This window comes from Chlamydotis macqueenii, chromosome 20 (assembly GCF_036417535.1).
Source record: "Chlamydotis macqueenii isolate bChlMac1 chromosome 20, bChlMac1.mat, whole genome shotgun sequence".
NCBI classification, from domain to species: domain Eukaryota; kingdom Metazoa; phylum Chordata; class Aves; order Otidiformes; family Otididae; genus Chlamydotis; species Chlamydotis macqueenii.
The window spans coordinates 712,069-725,759 of record NC_141575.1 but is presented as its reverse complement, the minus strand read 5'-3'; the positions used below and the strand labels follow the sequence as shown (position 1 = coordinate 725,759).

Sequence of the window (13,691 nt, the reverse complement as noted above, 5' to 3'; positions counted from 1 at the left end):
GAGCGGCGCTGGGCTCCGGCAGCTTTGTCTGCGGCCCGCTCTCCGGCCCTGAGCTCTGGCGAGAGCGGGGCTCGCTGGGTGCCGCGTCCCAGCTTCCCACACCACACGCTCCTGGGAAGGCTGCCCAGCTCGTCTGCTAGCCTGTGTCCAGACTTGCCATGTGCAGGGTTTTCCTTTTAATAAGCTCTGAGCCACTGAAAATAGTTTTGACTTCACTTCCACAAGCTCTGTTTTTTCCTATTTATAGGAAGGTTTAATGGAAGATGTAAAAATTCTCTCTGCTGCAGGAATGCTGGGCAGAGCGTTGTTGGTAGGGTGGATGTTGTGTGCTGCTGCAGCTATAGAGGTGATGAGTGAAATTTGGCTTCCCTTTTCTCAGAGACTGGTGCGGGGGAGCTCAGCGTGTGCGTCACCCCCCCGCCTCAGGGAGCACGGGAGCGTGCGGCGGGCTCTGGTAGGTCTGGAGCGGGCCTTGGTCATCGAGAGACTTTCAAAGATCTTATTTATGGATGTACTCAGAATTTTGTGGCACAGATAAATCCAAAGCACTTGCTGTTAGCGCTTTCTGCCTTGAAGAAAAGGCAGCTGAGTCCCATCGGGTATTTGGGCGTGCTCTCGGTGCCTTGTGTGGAGCCTGGGGTTTGCAGAGGGGCATCGTACTCGCCAGCCGCCGCACAGGCCATCCCCGACTGCCGGCTCGCGAGGAGCTGCCGTGTCCTGCCAGGGCTGGATGGCTGCCTCTGCAGCACGCTGGTTGTTGGCTGAGTCCGGTGTCAGCGGGGCAGAGGGGGCTTGCGCCAGGGTGTAGACGTTCTCGCTCACAGCTGGACGGAGGAGCAGGTAAAGCTACCAAACCACCCGTGGTTGTGATGGCTGAATCACCACCTCAGTCTCCTCATGGTGTCTGGCTCTCTGACACTCTGACTCTCACAGGCAAAGTTAAAATCTGTGCTTGCTGCTTCACCTGGCCGGAATTGTCCAGTAGGAGCGAGCTGACGGCAGCAGTATCTTCCGCTTGTAGTAACGTCATCTCCGTTTCTCGTCTCTCTTCCTTAGGCATATCTCGCTAACGCTTCCTGCCAGCTTTCGAGGGAAAAGCCACAGCACTCGCTTGGACTTGGAGCACCAGCACTCTAATCTGTATGCCATATCAGGTAAGCCGGTGCACGCAGTGATTTCCCTGCTCTTCTGCCCAGTCAGAAATGTAACCGAGCAAAGCAGCCCTGCTTGCGCAAACAGCCAGGTGTGTGGTACCCGTCAACCCTACGTCCAGCTCTTCCTCAGTGCCATTTCAGTGTGGGGAGCAGAAGGGGTGCAGAGAGACCCCAGGAAATGCCCAGGCACTCGTTACTGGCAGCAAACATTCCTGATCCCTGGGGAGATGGCAGCCCTCTGGGAGGGATGCTGCTGCCCACAGAGGTGCTGGGTGAGAGCTCTGATGGAAAGCAACACTGACACAAACTTTGCTCCTCGTCGTCTTCATGATCTTCACAGGTGAGCCATAAGAGACATCTCTGCCCGTGTCGCAGGAAGCTCTGTCCTGCCTGGCAAGGACGAGTTTCTTACACGCTGTGCTTTACTATGCTCAACATACACATTAAAAACAGATGAGATCTTTATTCTTTCCCATGTCTATATTCTGCATACTGGTGCTGTATAGATTTGTTTCCCCAGTATTAGGGCAAATTTGAAATTGGATTTTAGGATATGGGGAGGTTCTGCAGTATTTTTAAGAGGTGTGCTTGCACATGCGCGCTTGGTCTCTCCAGCTGCAGCTTTCCCCCTGTTCCCCATTCCAGGCTAGTATACAAGTGCTGGAGCTAGGGATAGCTTCCAGATGTCAATGTGGAAAAAAACTACCAATGAATATTTTAACTGGTTTTTATTTTTAACTAGTACTAGTCCGCAGGGAAAGTGTGTATTTAAATAGAGTGGTGGGGATCAAGCCCGTTCCTTCACCCATGCAGGTACAGGCACTTGTTACTGTGCTCAGGACCACACAGTGGGTTCACTTTGGGGCTGGGATCCCTGCGAGCTCTGCTCCTCCTCCGGAGGTCCTGCCTTTAAGTGTTTGCTTTCTTGAAGGAGAAGGGAGGTAAAGCGGAATGTAGCCTGGTTCTCAGGGCCCAGGAAGGAACGCCCCTGGAAGAGCGAGGCAGGGATGCTTTACAGAGCTGTACCTCATGGAGCCTGTCGCTCCTGGACGTGCTGAACTGTGTGGTCTGGAAGCTATTCATGAACCACAGCAAGGGCTTTGGTTCTGCAAGCTAAAGGAGAGTGTTCGGCGCAGCTGTGCACAGCAGTGTGTCTCACCTGCCTCTGGTGGGCTAGCTCATGTTCTCTGCTTCAGCTGGGTGCGGCTGCTGGGCAAGAGTTTTCCTTAGGATTATTTTTTTTGAGTAATGTTACACCTGAACAAATATTGTGATAAGCATGGTAGAATCACACTTAGCCACGGTTTTCTATTTGTTATGTCATTTTTGCAAGAGGAGAAAAATATTGGCTTTAAACCTGACTCTGTCAAAACTTAATGAAAGTACAATCCCTTCATCTGGCTGAAGGAGATTTTCAGGACAGTTTGGAAACCCAGAAAAAGCAGCAGTGGATTCGGTGGGCTGTACAGTAGGCAGTGCTTGTGCATAATCGGGGAAGAGAGGATGGCAAAAATGTGCCTTTCACAGGTTCTTGCTATTAATAGTGAGTGACACTTCTAACGTGGGAACATGGCATTAATTCATGTACCATAATCAAAGGGTTATTTAAAAGGTGATCTCTGACTGAAACCGCAGCTTCGGGTTCCTAAATAGATGGAATATAACAATTGCGTAATTCTTGTCAGAATTTGTTTTTGTTGCTCTCCTGCCCTAAATGGATGTAGAAATGTAAGGGAAGGCGTGTTCTTGTGTTCACACGAGACAGTCCTGCACGGAGGACAGAGCTGCACTTTCCTGAGAAAGCATCAAATGTGCAAACAGCGAGGCAGCAACTCCACATGAGCGTTACTGAGAGCGACCTTGCTCTAGGACGTCCTGCGGGCTGCAGCCTGGGAAGATGACCTGTTTTGCAAAGAACCCGAATACTTTACTAGATAATTATAGGCAAAGCACAAAGCAGGCCTGCAAAACTAGGCATGGCGTTAGGGCTCCACGTTTGCGCAAGTACGTTTCAGTCAAAGTCTATAACTCTTTCCCCCCCTCCCCGCCCCAAGTGCACGCTCTCCTCCAGACGTGGTGTTATACGAGTTGTGCATTCGGGTGCTGTAATGGCTATTGCAGCTGCGAGCCGTTCTGAAGAAAGGGTCTTGTCATATGAAACATCCTGCGCATTGGCAGGGATCTTCGTGCAGAACTCTGACCACTGCTGCCTTTTCAGCAGCTGTGATGAGGTGCTGCGAGCCCTTTGCGTGCTTAAATGTTGCTGAGGTAGATTGGCCCCCAGACGCGCTGTGGAAACCGTTCCGAAGTTTCCTGTTACATCGGTGTAGTTTGCAGCGGGTCCATTTTATCTGCGCTGCAATGCGAGTGCCTTGCTGCAGTGCCATGGCAACGGGAAATTTATTAACGTGCTTCCACTGTCGTCCCTAATTGCTGTGCCAGGATGTGGTTTGCCACGGCGGGGTCCTGGCTGCGGTGTACCGTGGGGCCCGCCGCACCGGGGGAGATGTGGGCGCGTGGAAGGCGTGCGAGTCACGGCGGCGAGCGGCCAGCGTGGCGGGCGAGGTGACCGGGGCTCTGAGGGGTGCCGGACTCCTCTCTGGTCCCGCCGTGCACGTGGTCAAGCCTGCGGGCTCCCTCTCTTGGCTCTCAGCAAAATAGAAGGTTTCCTGGTGCTGGCACAGGGAAGCAAAAGCCATTCTGAACGGTCTCTCATCTTCCAGTTCTGGTGTCGCCTCTGAGTCTGAATTCCTGAGGTGGGGATGGGATGGGGTATTTGGGAAGGGAGGGTGAAGTTGAGTTGCAGCCTGGTCTCAATTCTCTGTACACACCCAAGAGTTTCTCAGTAGTCAGTGAAAATGACACTTCCATCTGGGGTTCAGCCTGTTTAGGGAAGGTGGAGTGAATTTTGACTGTTGAGCCTGCTCTGTATCTCAAAATACATTTGGCAGAAATTGCCAGATCGCCACTGGAACAGTCTTGTTACTCCTTGGGGTGTGTGATGTAATTATTAGCACAAAGCTGGAGTCAAGATAAAAATGGTCCTGAAAGTAGGAATTACTGTTTTTGACCAGCCCTGTGTCATTTCCAGTCTTGGCAATGAAGCACTGGGTGACCAGGAAGGTAGGGAGACTCCTCTTTGCACAGCGAGCTAACGAATCAGTCCTTGACAGGACCCCCCAGGTGCATATGGGAAACGATCATCTGGACCTCGCAGCCCCGCGCTGGGAGCCCGCCACGTGCCAGTGCGGCACAGCGCCGCTGTCTGCGCTTACGCTTGCGCTGCTGGCATCGCCCTCCGCGCCCAGCAGGCTCCTTGGTCCCACCCCGTGCCGTGCACCTGAGACCGAAAGACAGAATGGCTTCCCAGTTGATCTGCAAAAGGTCTCTGGGGTGCTGCTGGGAGCACGGCGCTGAGGAGCTGACAGGTTTAATATGCATGTTGGAACGGGCAGCTGCTGGAAGAGGAATGCCTTGCTCCAGACAGACCTGTCGACGAACACTGCTCAGTATTTCACAGCATAGTCTTTCTTCATGGCCTTCAGCTTAATTAAGATGTTGTTGTGACTGCATACTGCCTTCATTTCAGACTGGAGCATCTCCTGGCTGCATATTGCTCTGGCTTATCAGGGCTGCAAGGACAGTGAGGGAGAGAGGGAGCCCTCTCAGGCAGCCGCAGATAATAACGCGCAGGGAAAATTCCTGAATGAAGTGAAAAATTATTTATAATAATGGTACTCAAATAGAAGGGAAATAAGTCACTCTAAGGGTATATAAATTTTTATGATAGTGTATAAACAGCCATAGCTTACCTTGTCTCCCATCTATCCCTGCAGAGAATGAGCGCAACATCTAGCATAAAGAAAAATATAATAAGAAAACGCAGAAATGAATGGGAAGAGCTGGAGGATTGATCACTCAGTGTATTTGTATATCCTGATGTAAAAGGTGCTGCTGACAGGTGGCCAGGTTTCTTCTGTATAAAACCATGTGTGTGCTGTCAGGGCGGTGTGAGCAGCCTTGTTTCGATTGATGAATTGCCTGCTTTCTTGATTAAACCTTCCGTCACTTAAGAAACAAAAAGCCTGTGTTTGGATGGCAGAGTGGGACATGTCAAAAAAATCTGTCTGCTTTACCTTTGTGCAGATGTTGGGCACAGACTGTAACATGTATTATTAAAATGAATGTGGCGTTTACTGTGCATTATTTCTTTCCTGGGAGAAAGGACCTGTAAATTATATGCTAATAATAAGCTTTAACCCCTTCAGAAACCAGGAGATTCGGGAGTGCAGATACTCCTGCAGGCCTCACTAATTGGATGGGCTCGAATACCGCGGTAGCGCGCTCCGAAGTTAATAAACAGTGTGTTTCAGACCAGTATGCTGATCCCTCTTGGGGATCTTGCCTCCAATAAGTTTTCTGCTGCGTAAGTGCCACTGAAACATAAATCTTTGGAATTACAAAATCTCCCATTGAAAGCCCCCTTCAAATTGTGATTGCAGGCAAAGCTGTCTCCCGCCTGGGGCCGGGGCCGGCAGCGGAGAGCTTGCACAGCCAGCCATGCGCGACCTGCTCTGCAGGGGAGACAGCGCTCTGCCGTCGGAGCTGGCAGAGCCTCCGCACGCCTGCACCGGCTCCGACCTTTGATTTCACTCTCAGAATCGCTTCGAGCTGCCAGTTTGAGACGTACTCCACCGACTCGTCTCGGGAAAAGGATTAGGGATGGAAAAAAGGCTTAACACACCTTGCAGAGCATGTGGCGGGATGTTGCATTGGAAACTAGTGATGGAGTTTGCGAAATGAGATTTTTACGGTCTCAGCTGTGATTTCTGGGACATTGGGAGCTGGTCCAGGCTGTGTGCCTCCCCACAGCATAGGCTTCCTCTGCTGAAGTCAGGTGGGCCAGCCGTTGCTGGCTTTGATGTGTGACCCTGCGCAGTGCTGCGTGGAGTTGTCTGGTTCTGCCCTGAAATTTTACTGTAGCCATCTTCTGAGTTGTGTTGCAGATAGACGTGTTTGTCTGTCTGCAGTTTGACTATGGGACAGTCAGTACTCGTACCTTCTGTTGAGCTGCTCTCCCACTGCCGGGATAGAAATCACGTTGTGTGGTGTGTCAGCTGCTTCTGCACAGCCCCATCAGAACGCATGCACAAAGTCCTGAGAGCCTCCTGTACCAATTCTGCGTATGAAGGAAGTGTGTGAACCTACAGATACCGCTACAGCTGTCGTCTCATAGCCAGAAACCTAACTTCAGTCGTATAATCCTGTCTCCAAGGGTTTTGTTCTAGCAGAAATCTGGAGATAACGGGATGATCACAGTTACCCTTGGACAGGACCGAGTTTCATTTTTTGAACACTTAAACATAGAAGCTGTGCTGAAAAGGTGACGGAAGAAAAGCAGAACATACTTTGCTGTATGTTTGGTAGTATTTTTGAATAATACTTGCCAACTGTCAAGTATTAAAACACTTGCTCAAGTACTTAGAGATAGCTGATGGTAGCTTGAGAGACTGATGTGCCATCCACAGGTTTGGTACCTCAGCTCATGTTCATCCATAGAAACAGAACAGGATCCAGAAGCACACGTGGTTCGTACTGTGTAAGAGTTAACTGAATTGGTTTTGAAAATATGCTTAACGGTCTCATACCTTGTGAAGAGCTCTCCGCTCAGTTACAGATCTGCAGCGAGTGCTCGTGGAGCAGCCGCGGGGACTCTGGGCAGAGCCCGTCTCACAGCCGCGCCTGCCGGAGCTCTGGGCGCTGAGCAGGACGCCGTGCTGCTCGCCCCGTGCCGGGCCAGAGCCTGGGCGTGAAGTGTTTGTGCCGCCTGCCCGCAGCCCTGCACGCTGCTCCTGCCTGGAGCTCCGCGCCGTTCAAACACCGCTTCTCTTAAATCCTTAACGTTCAGGCTGTATCTGTGATTTTAGCTGCTGTTTCCTGAAAATGCCAGCATTCATCAGTTTTGCTGATGCTGAGGTGAAGGTGAAGGTTTTCGTTCTCCTTTAAAGGAAAATTGCCGTGTCCTCTGGATTGAAGCTTAGATGTCGCATCCCAAAATGTCTCAGGTGCTTCCCCTGCTGATAAAGCGACACTGGTGATCGAGAACAACGTTTGCCATTTGCTTGCTCAGGAGCAGCGGGTTGTCAGAGCAGTTCTTTGATGCAGCAGTGCCTTTGTGTGTGTTGCTTATCTGAAAAGGTTTAGTAGTTGTTGTTAGCCACATTATCGACACAGTTACTTGTGTGAGGGATTTTTCCCAGAGAAGCTGGACTGAGCAGCAGGGACGGAGCGCCCGCTGGGTGTTGGCCGGTGCGTGCTGGCTGGCGTGCCGTGGTTTGGTGGGCAGCCGTTACTGTGTCACTTTCTCCGGGTGTCCGATTTGTTTATGTTTGAGTTGTGCACCAATGTTTGTTACCTTAATATTTACCTTAAAGACGTAAATATTTATTGAAACAGGTGTTTATTATTGTACAAATATTTCTTTATTATATTTAAATATTTATTTACCTCTTCACCGGAAGGTCAGAACCACCTCCGTGACGTGCTGGGGCAGCGGGATGGCTTTGCTGTGGCGTCTGGGGGGCCGTGGGTGGCGCCTGGGGGCAGGCGGGCGCTCGAAGCGGTTGCCGTTGTGACGTGGAACGGTGGGGCAGCAGCTGTAGGGGGAAGTGTGTTAGCAGATGTAGGTTCCAGTCCGGGTTTGGTCTGCTGGGTCACCCAGGCAAACTTTCCCAGCACGAGGCTGTTGTGGAGAAGCAGGAGAGCCCGGGGCCAGGCGTGCTGGTGGGGCTGCGTGGTGGAGCCCGGCCGGGGCAGCGAGGGCGAGGAGGGGACGCTCCTCAGCTCCTGCGGAAGAACAGGGAGATTTGGTGTCCATCCCGCGCTGCTTGGTAAATCCAGATCTCTGGAGGCAGCGGAGAGAGTGGAAACTGATGTTAATGGTCTGGAAAAACATCAAAGCCAGGGGATTCCCGAGAGGGAAACCAAGTTGCTTCTCGGCATTGGATAACGCAGGCCTTGGCAGAGGGGAGTTGTAATTTGTCTGGGGGGCTTTGTTGGACGCGTTTGTTTCACACACCTCTCCTATGGCAGCGGTTTGCTTCCAGGTTCCTCCTTCCTTTCTGCAGCTCAGTTGATCTGTTCAGCGTGGCTGTGCTCCGCTCGGAGGCCCGCGCGTGGCCGCAGAGCCCGGCGGCAGCGACCGCTGCGAGGCCGGGGGGTGGGCTGCCCGCGGTGGGTGCTGGCAGCTTTGTTTTTCCAGTGCTCAGCCCGTGACTCAGAAATGCCTTGTTGCATGTCCCCTTTTCTTTTTTTTTTCTTTTTCTTTTTTCTTTAAATGACAAAAGAAGTCTCTTTCAGAGGTCTTTCTAGATTAAGAAATGGAAGAAAAATTGAAGATTTCATTACGTTTCAGTGCCCATATGTCACCTTCTTTATTGTTGCAAAATGTCAGGTTATCTATGCCACAACTGCCACTTCCTTCTCTTCAGCGTGCGTTTTCTTTTAAAGGATACTGTATCTTTTATCTGTATGTAATGAGGACAGACGTTTTAATCAGAGGTTAGTCATTTATTTTTGCAAACTATTGTTTTGCGTCATCATTTTTGCAGATAATTAACCGGTTCGCTTGGCACAGTGTGTCTGCTTTATTAAAACAGGTAATTCTGAAAAAAAGAAAGATGCTATTTTTTGGATCACTGCACAAGAATTGCTTTTATCTTCATCTTCCAGCCTAGTTTCTGGTGGTGTTGCGATACCCTCCTATGTTCGTGTGCTTTCGCACGCTCTGCTCTCTGAAGGGGGAGGCCCTGTGCTACATTTTACTGTCGATCCAGACTGCCATGCGTACGTTCTTCGCGCTTCTTAAGAATAGAAGCAGAACTAAAGTCGTTTTTTGTGCAACTGAATTTTAATCAGGATGGTCCAAAAACCAGACAAGTTGTGACACAAGCTTTATTCTGCACTGAAGCCTCTTTACTGAGGCTGTGATTAAAGTCAGCCTGTCCTTTGCCCTGCTGCAATTTCCAGTCTTTGGACTGAATACCTGGATAATCTTCACAATGTAAAATGCTCTATTAATATCCAGCCGTTCAGGGAGACGGAAGTCTCATCTGAAATGCTGCAGCTGTGCGTTTCAGAAAGGGAAATGTAAGTGTTACTTAATACTATATTTGATGAGATTCAAAAAAGAGTATTTTTTATTAAATTAGCTCATGTGTGCTATACAGACTCTGCGTGTGTGCTGCTGTACCGTCCCACGTCGTGTGCTGCGCTCAGGTAGGCTTGGCCCAAATGGTGAGAGGTGAAGCCATCAGTTCTCCGCCTGTATAACTTTTTTCTGATTAACCGGCTGTCGTCCAAAGTGGCACTCTTTACCTTCATCATCTCGCTTTTGCGTGCTTGTAGGAGAGCGTGACAGCTCTGGCTGTGGCACTGCTCCTCCTCTCGTGTTCTCGGCTGTCCCACGAAGCTGCAGGCTGCTGCGGAAGCTTCGCCTTCTGCTCTGCCGTACCGGACGTACAAATCTCGCCCGTTTTCCTGAGATCACACGTCTCCTTCTGAGGAAGCCGCGTGTCGATCTCTGGCTGCGGCCCCGCTGCCTGGCGTTGTGTCTGAGCAGGTGTTGGGGCAGGGCCGCTGCATCCCGCTGGCGTGGGCGGTGGCCAAGGTGTTGACGCCAGCGGCCCTGAGCCGGCGGGGCGTGCAGGGAGCATCCGGAAGTGAGCGGCGGCTGGAGCAGGGCTGCGTGGAGAGAGGGGGTGACGCCGCGGGGACGCCGGTGATGGCGTGTGCCCAGGGCAGGGTGCTGCTCTGCCCCGCTCTGCGCGCCCAGCAGCAGGCGTGGTGGGAGCCCGGCTGCTGGAGGGGGACGAGCTGGCGGGACCTCGCCGGCTGCTGCGGAGCACAACCTTTGAGGTGCGCTGCGCTGTGTTTGTTGTGCTTTTTGAGTGCCATAGTTTATTTTTTTAAGTAGGAAGCTGCTCTGTGGTTTGGATATTTAAACAGTTATTAACTGAATGACAATTAACAGATTGCATAGACAGATTTTCTTTTCAAAACCTCTGAAATTGAGTACAGTTTGCAAAACTATCACGGCACAGTAATGACAATGAATTTTGATTTCCCGGAACTGATATTAGACTCCTTATTAAACTATGTGCATCTGCTTTTAATTTACTCCAAATAATTGGAAAATGCAATGAAGCTTTCCAATTAAAGCACGGCTTTATGCTGTTTAATAATACCCCCATAATATTATAGCTTATGAAGTGACAGGTGAGTCGGTGTATGAATAAAACATAAAGGCAGCAATAAGGGACGGAAAACCGGAGACAGTTGTTGGGGATTTTAAATGCTGGATGTAATTTGCATATATTAATCTCTTCTTTTCAGCCTTATCAGGCGTTCTTCAGTATTTGAAGTTAAAATAGCGTTGACAGGCGGGAGTATGCTTAGTTTTTTCAAGGATTTATTACTTGTATAATTTCTGATCTTTAATAAGCAGATATGACTGATCCTCATAGTTCTATAGAAATCGGTTAATTGTTCCAGATGGCGTGTACTGATTATGCAAAATTACTTTTCACACCATTTTTTTTTTCTGATGGAGTTTGGAGTAAAATTAAATTTTTTTATAGCCTTCTTATCATGCTGTTTTACAGTGGTTTTTGCACAGAAGTTGAATTTAATCTACTATATTACATTGACCAGCAGAGTTATTCTAATGTAGCATTCTGTGATTTGACAAAGAATAATAGAACACATTGCTCATTGTTCGTTACTGTGCTGCTAATAAAAAGGAGTTCTAGTGCAGAAAACCAGGCTGTTATTTATGAAGAATGCTTAATTTGCACAGTTAAAAATGCAAAGTTGTTACAATGAGATGTTCTCTCTTTTGGATAGAAGACTTGGGCAGAACAAATGGAAATAGCCTTGTTGCTACAGATTTCATCGCATAAAGGAGGATTTTTTTAAATGAGTGGTGTGGCTAGGCTGTGTTTTCTTGGGAGGAGCACTCATCCAGGCAGCGTGCTCTGACTCCTGTCAGGAGATGTCACTGGTGTTTTCCCTGATTCTCGTCATCTGGATATCTCAATGGCGTAATGTCGTAATTGAAAAAATTTCTAAAGGTGGTTGGGCTTCATTTATCTAATGAAAAGCTGTTTGTACAAAATAAACCCCACATAAAGCCCTCTTGCTAATAAGGTTATTGCTGTTCGTTTTGGCAGTGACTCAGTTGCTGGGGGAGGCGTCCCGCTGCCTCGCTGTCCCGGCTGTGCCGGGTCCCAGCGGTGGGCGCCCATCCCGCGGGCGTGCTGTGGGTGGGGGCTCCCACAGCAGCTCTGCGCCCTGCCAGAGCAGCCGGGACGCGTGATGGGCGGTCACGCGCTGCCGCGGGTTTGTCCAGGAGGAACACCAGGCCCCGGTTAGCATTGGCGTTGCGTCCCGTCCCTTGTTGTGCCGCGGGCTGGTGTGAGGCGCTCTGCTTGGCGCTGCTGCCCTGCCGCTGGACAGTTTGTGTTCCTGGAGCCAGCCCCGCGGCTGTGACGCCTGCCCCCGGACGCAGCGGGCGGCCTCGCGGTGCGAGGGTCTGATCGTCCCTTGGGACGGGCTTCGTCCCGGGGGCTCTGCGCCACCGCGCTTACACCTCTGTGGGGGCTGAAGGGACGGTCAGGGGCCAAGGTGTCTTACCGGTCTTGGGCGAGCACAACAGCAAATGTTTCCAAAGTGACCTTGTGGTTAATGGAATTGAAATCTCCAATTACACTAGAAAAGTGGGGGTACAGTAAATGGACGTTTATAAGGAGTGCTTATTTTAACTCAGTAGGAAAAAGACAAGTAACTAACTCAGCCATTAGAAAGTTCAAAATTTCTCACGTCTCCTGCAGAACTAGGAAATTGTTTTGTATATATACGAATAATATATATGGAGACAACTAATGGCATAAATCAGAAATTATTAGAAAATATTTGTTCTAATGAAGTAATAATTTGGTAGTAATGCTTTTCATCAGTGTAGCTTAAGGCTATATTAAGTGGACAGACTTTATATGGATTCCTTAATTTTAATCTTCAAAATGCTATCTAATGTCTCATTAAGACTTGCATATAATGTATCTTAAGTACAGTCATTAAATATAGTTTAGGGAGATTTATGTTCAGATATTGCTTAAAGATGTTTTAATAGGCCCATTTACTCTGATGATATTAATGAGCTCTTAACACATATTAAGCTTCTAAAACTAGTGGTATTCCTCTCGCAGCAAGCAAAACAACTCCGGAATTGTAAATGAGCTGGGTGCTCCAAAGAGGCTGCTCTTCAGCTGTGCCCTCCGACACCCTCTGCAGCCTGCTCGGCTCTGCCGGCGTCGGGCCGGGTCCCCGCTGGCTGCTGCGCGCTCCGGGCGCGTTCCTCTGGGCCCGGCCGGTCAGACCCACTCACCCTGCGTCGTCCCCTGGGCGTGCAGGGCCTGGGCAGGCGGTAACCGTGGTGAAAACTGCAGGGCGAGAGTAGGCTAGACCTGCGTAAATATCTGTAACCCCTCACTGAATTTGGTTGTGTATCTCCTACAATAAATAAATCGCGCGCTGTAAGGAAAGAGCCAAACACAGTCGTGCTTGTACATAAATTCTGCTTTTTTATCTTCTGGAGTTAAGATGCAAGAATCGTAATTAGGATCATAAAACCCGTTCATTCCCCCACTGTCACTTCAGTTCCAACCCAGAAAGTTATTGCAAACAAAATTCTCTGGTTTCATCACTCAGCTCTTCTTAAGAAATCCTTCTGAGTTCAGAGACTTTTATAATTACTAAATTGGTTTGTTAGAAGGAGATAATAGCAAATTTCTTCTTTTCATAATTGGACTTTTCTTCCCTGTAGGCTAATATATGCGCGGCGCTTGCATGCACAATAAGCTGTGCTTTTGAAAAGCCATAACTAGCTAATAAGTGCTGTGGTGTCATCAGAGAGTAATGGTTTGCTGATTAGCATAATTAATGACAAATGGTGGTGCGGAGCGGGTGGATTGGTTTAGCGGATGATGGATGCGCTGCAGCCGAGGCCGAGCCCTGCCGCGGCGGCCAGGCTGGCGCTGGGTGGCCGTCCCGCTGCAGGTGGGCCTCGCGCCCGCCGCGCTCCTCGCGCCTGGGGAAGCAGGGTGGGACCAGCGCGAGGCTGCGCCCCGTCCCCTGCCCGGCCGGGCAGCGCGTCCCGCAGCGGGGCTCACGGCCGCTCCCCGCCGCGCCCGGGTCCGGGAGCTGGGCGTTCCTGCGGGCCGCCATGGCGCCTGTCCTCCGAGGGCAGGAGGGAGGCTCCGGCCGGCCGTGCTACGAGGCGGGCGCTTTGTCTGTGACTTGATTAATCAGGGCTAATTTGCATTCACAAATGAGACTGATAAAAATGGAGTTACCTTTTCACCTTTATGGGAAGGAGGGATTATTTCTAGGTTGTCTCTTTTTTTTTTAAGTGATAAGCAACTCTTTTACCAATAAGGATGAAAATACTTAATTTGCATTAGCAAAAGAAGCTAATTATTA

The 13,691-nt window shown here is 49.9% G+C and overlaps 1 protein-coding gene across 8 annotated transcripts in view; it reads left to right on the top strand.

Moving 5' to 3' along the window:
* MVB12B (multivesicular body subunit 12B) overlaps window positions 1-13,691 on the top strand; it is a 70,861-nt gene that overhangs the window by 33,539 nt on the left and 23,631 nt on the right. For 7 of the 8 annotated variants that reach the window (XM_086763738.1, XM_086763739.1, XM_086763741.1 and 4 more), the window contains one exon: window positions 1,057-1,154. In XM_086763738.1, the coding sequence (XP_086619864.1) occupies window positions 1,057-1,154 (98 nt within the window). Of the gene's footprint in view, window positions 1-1,056; window positions 1,155-4,990; window positions 5,346-13,691 lie in introns of those variants that run through there. The other variant, XM_086763743.1, reaches the window with a different exon arrangement.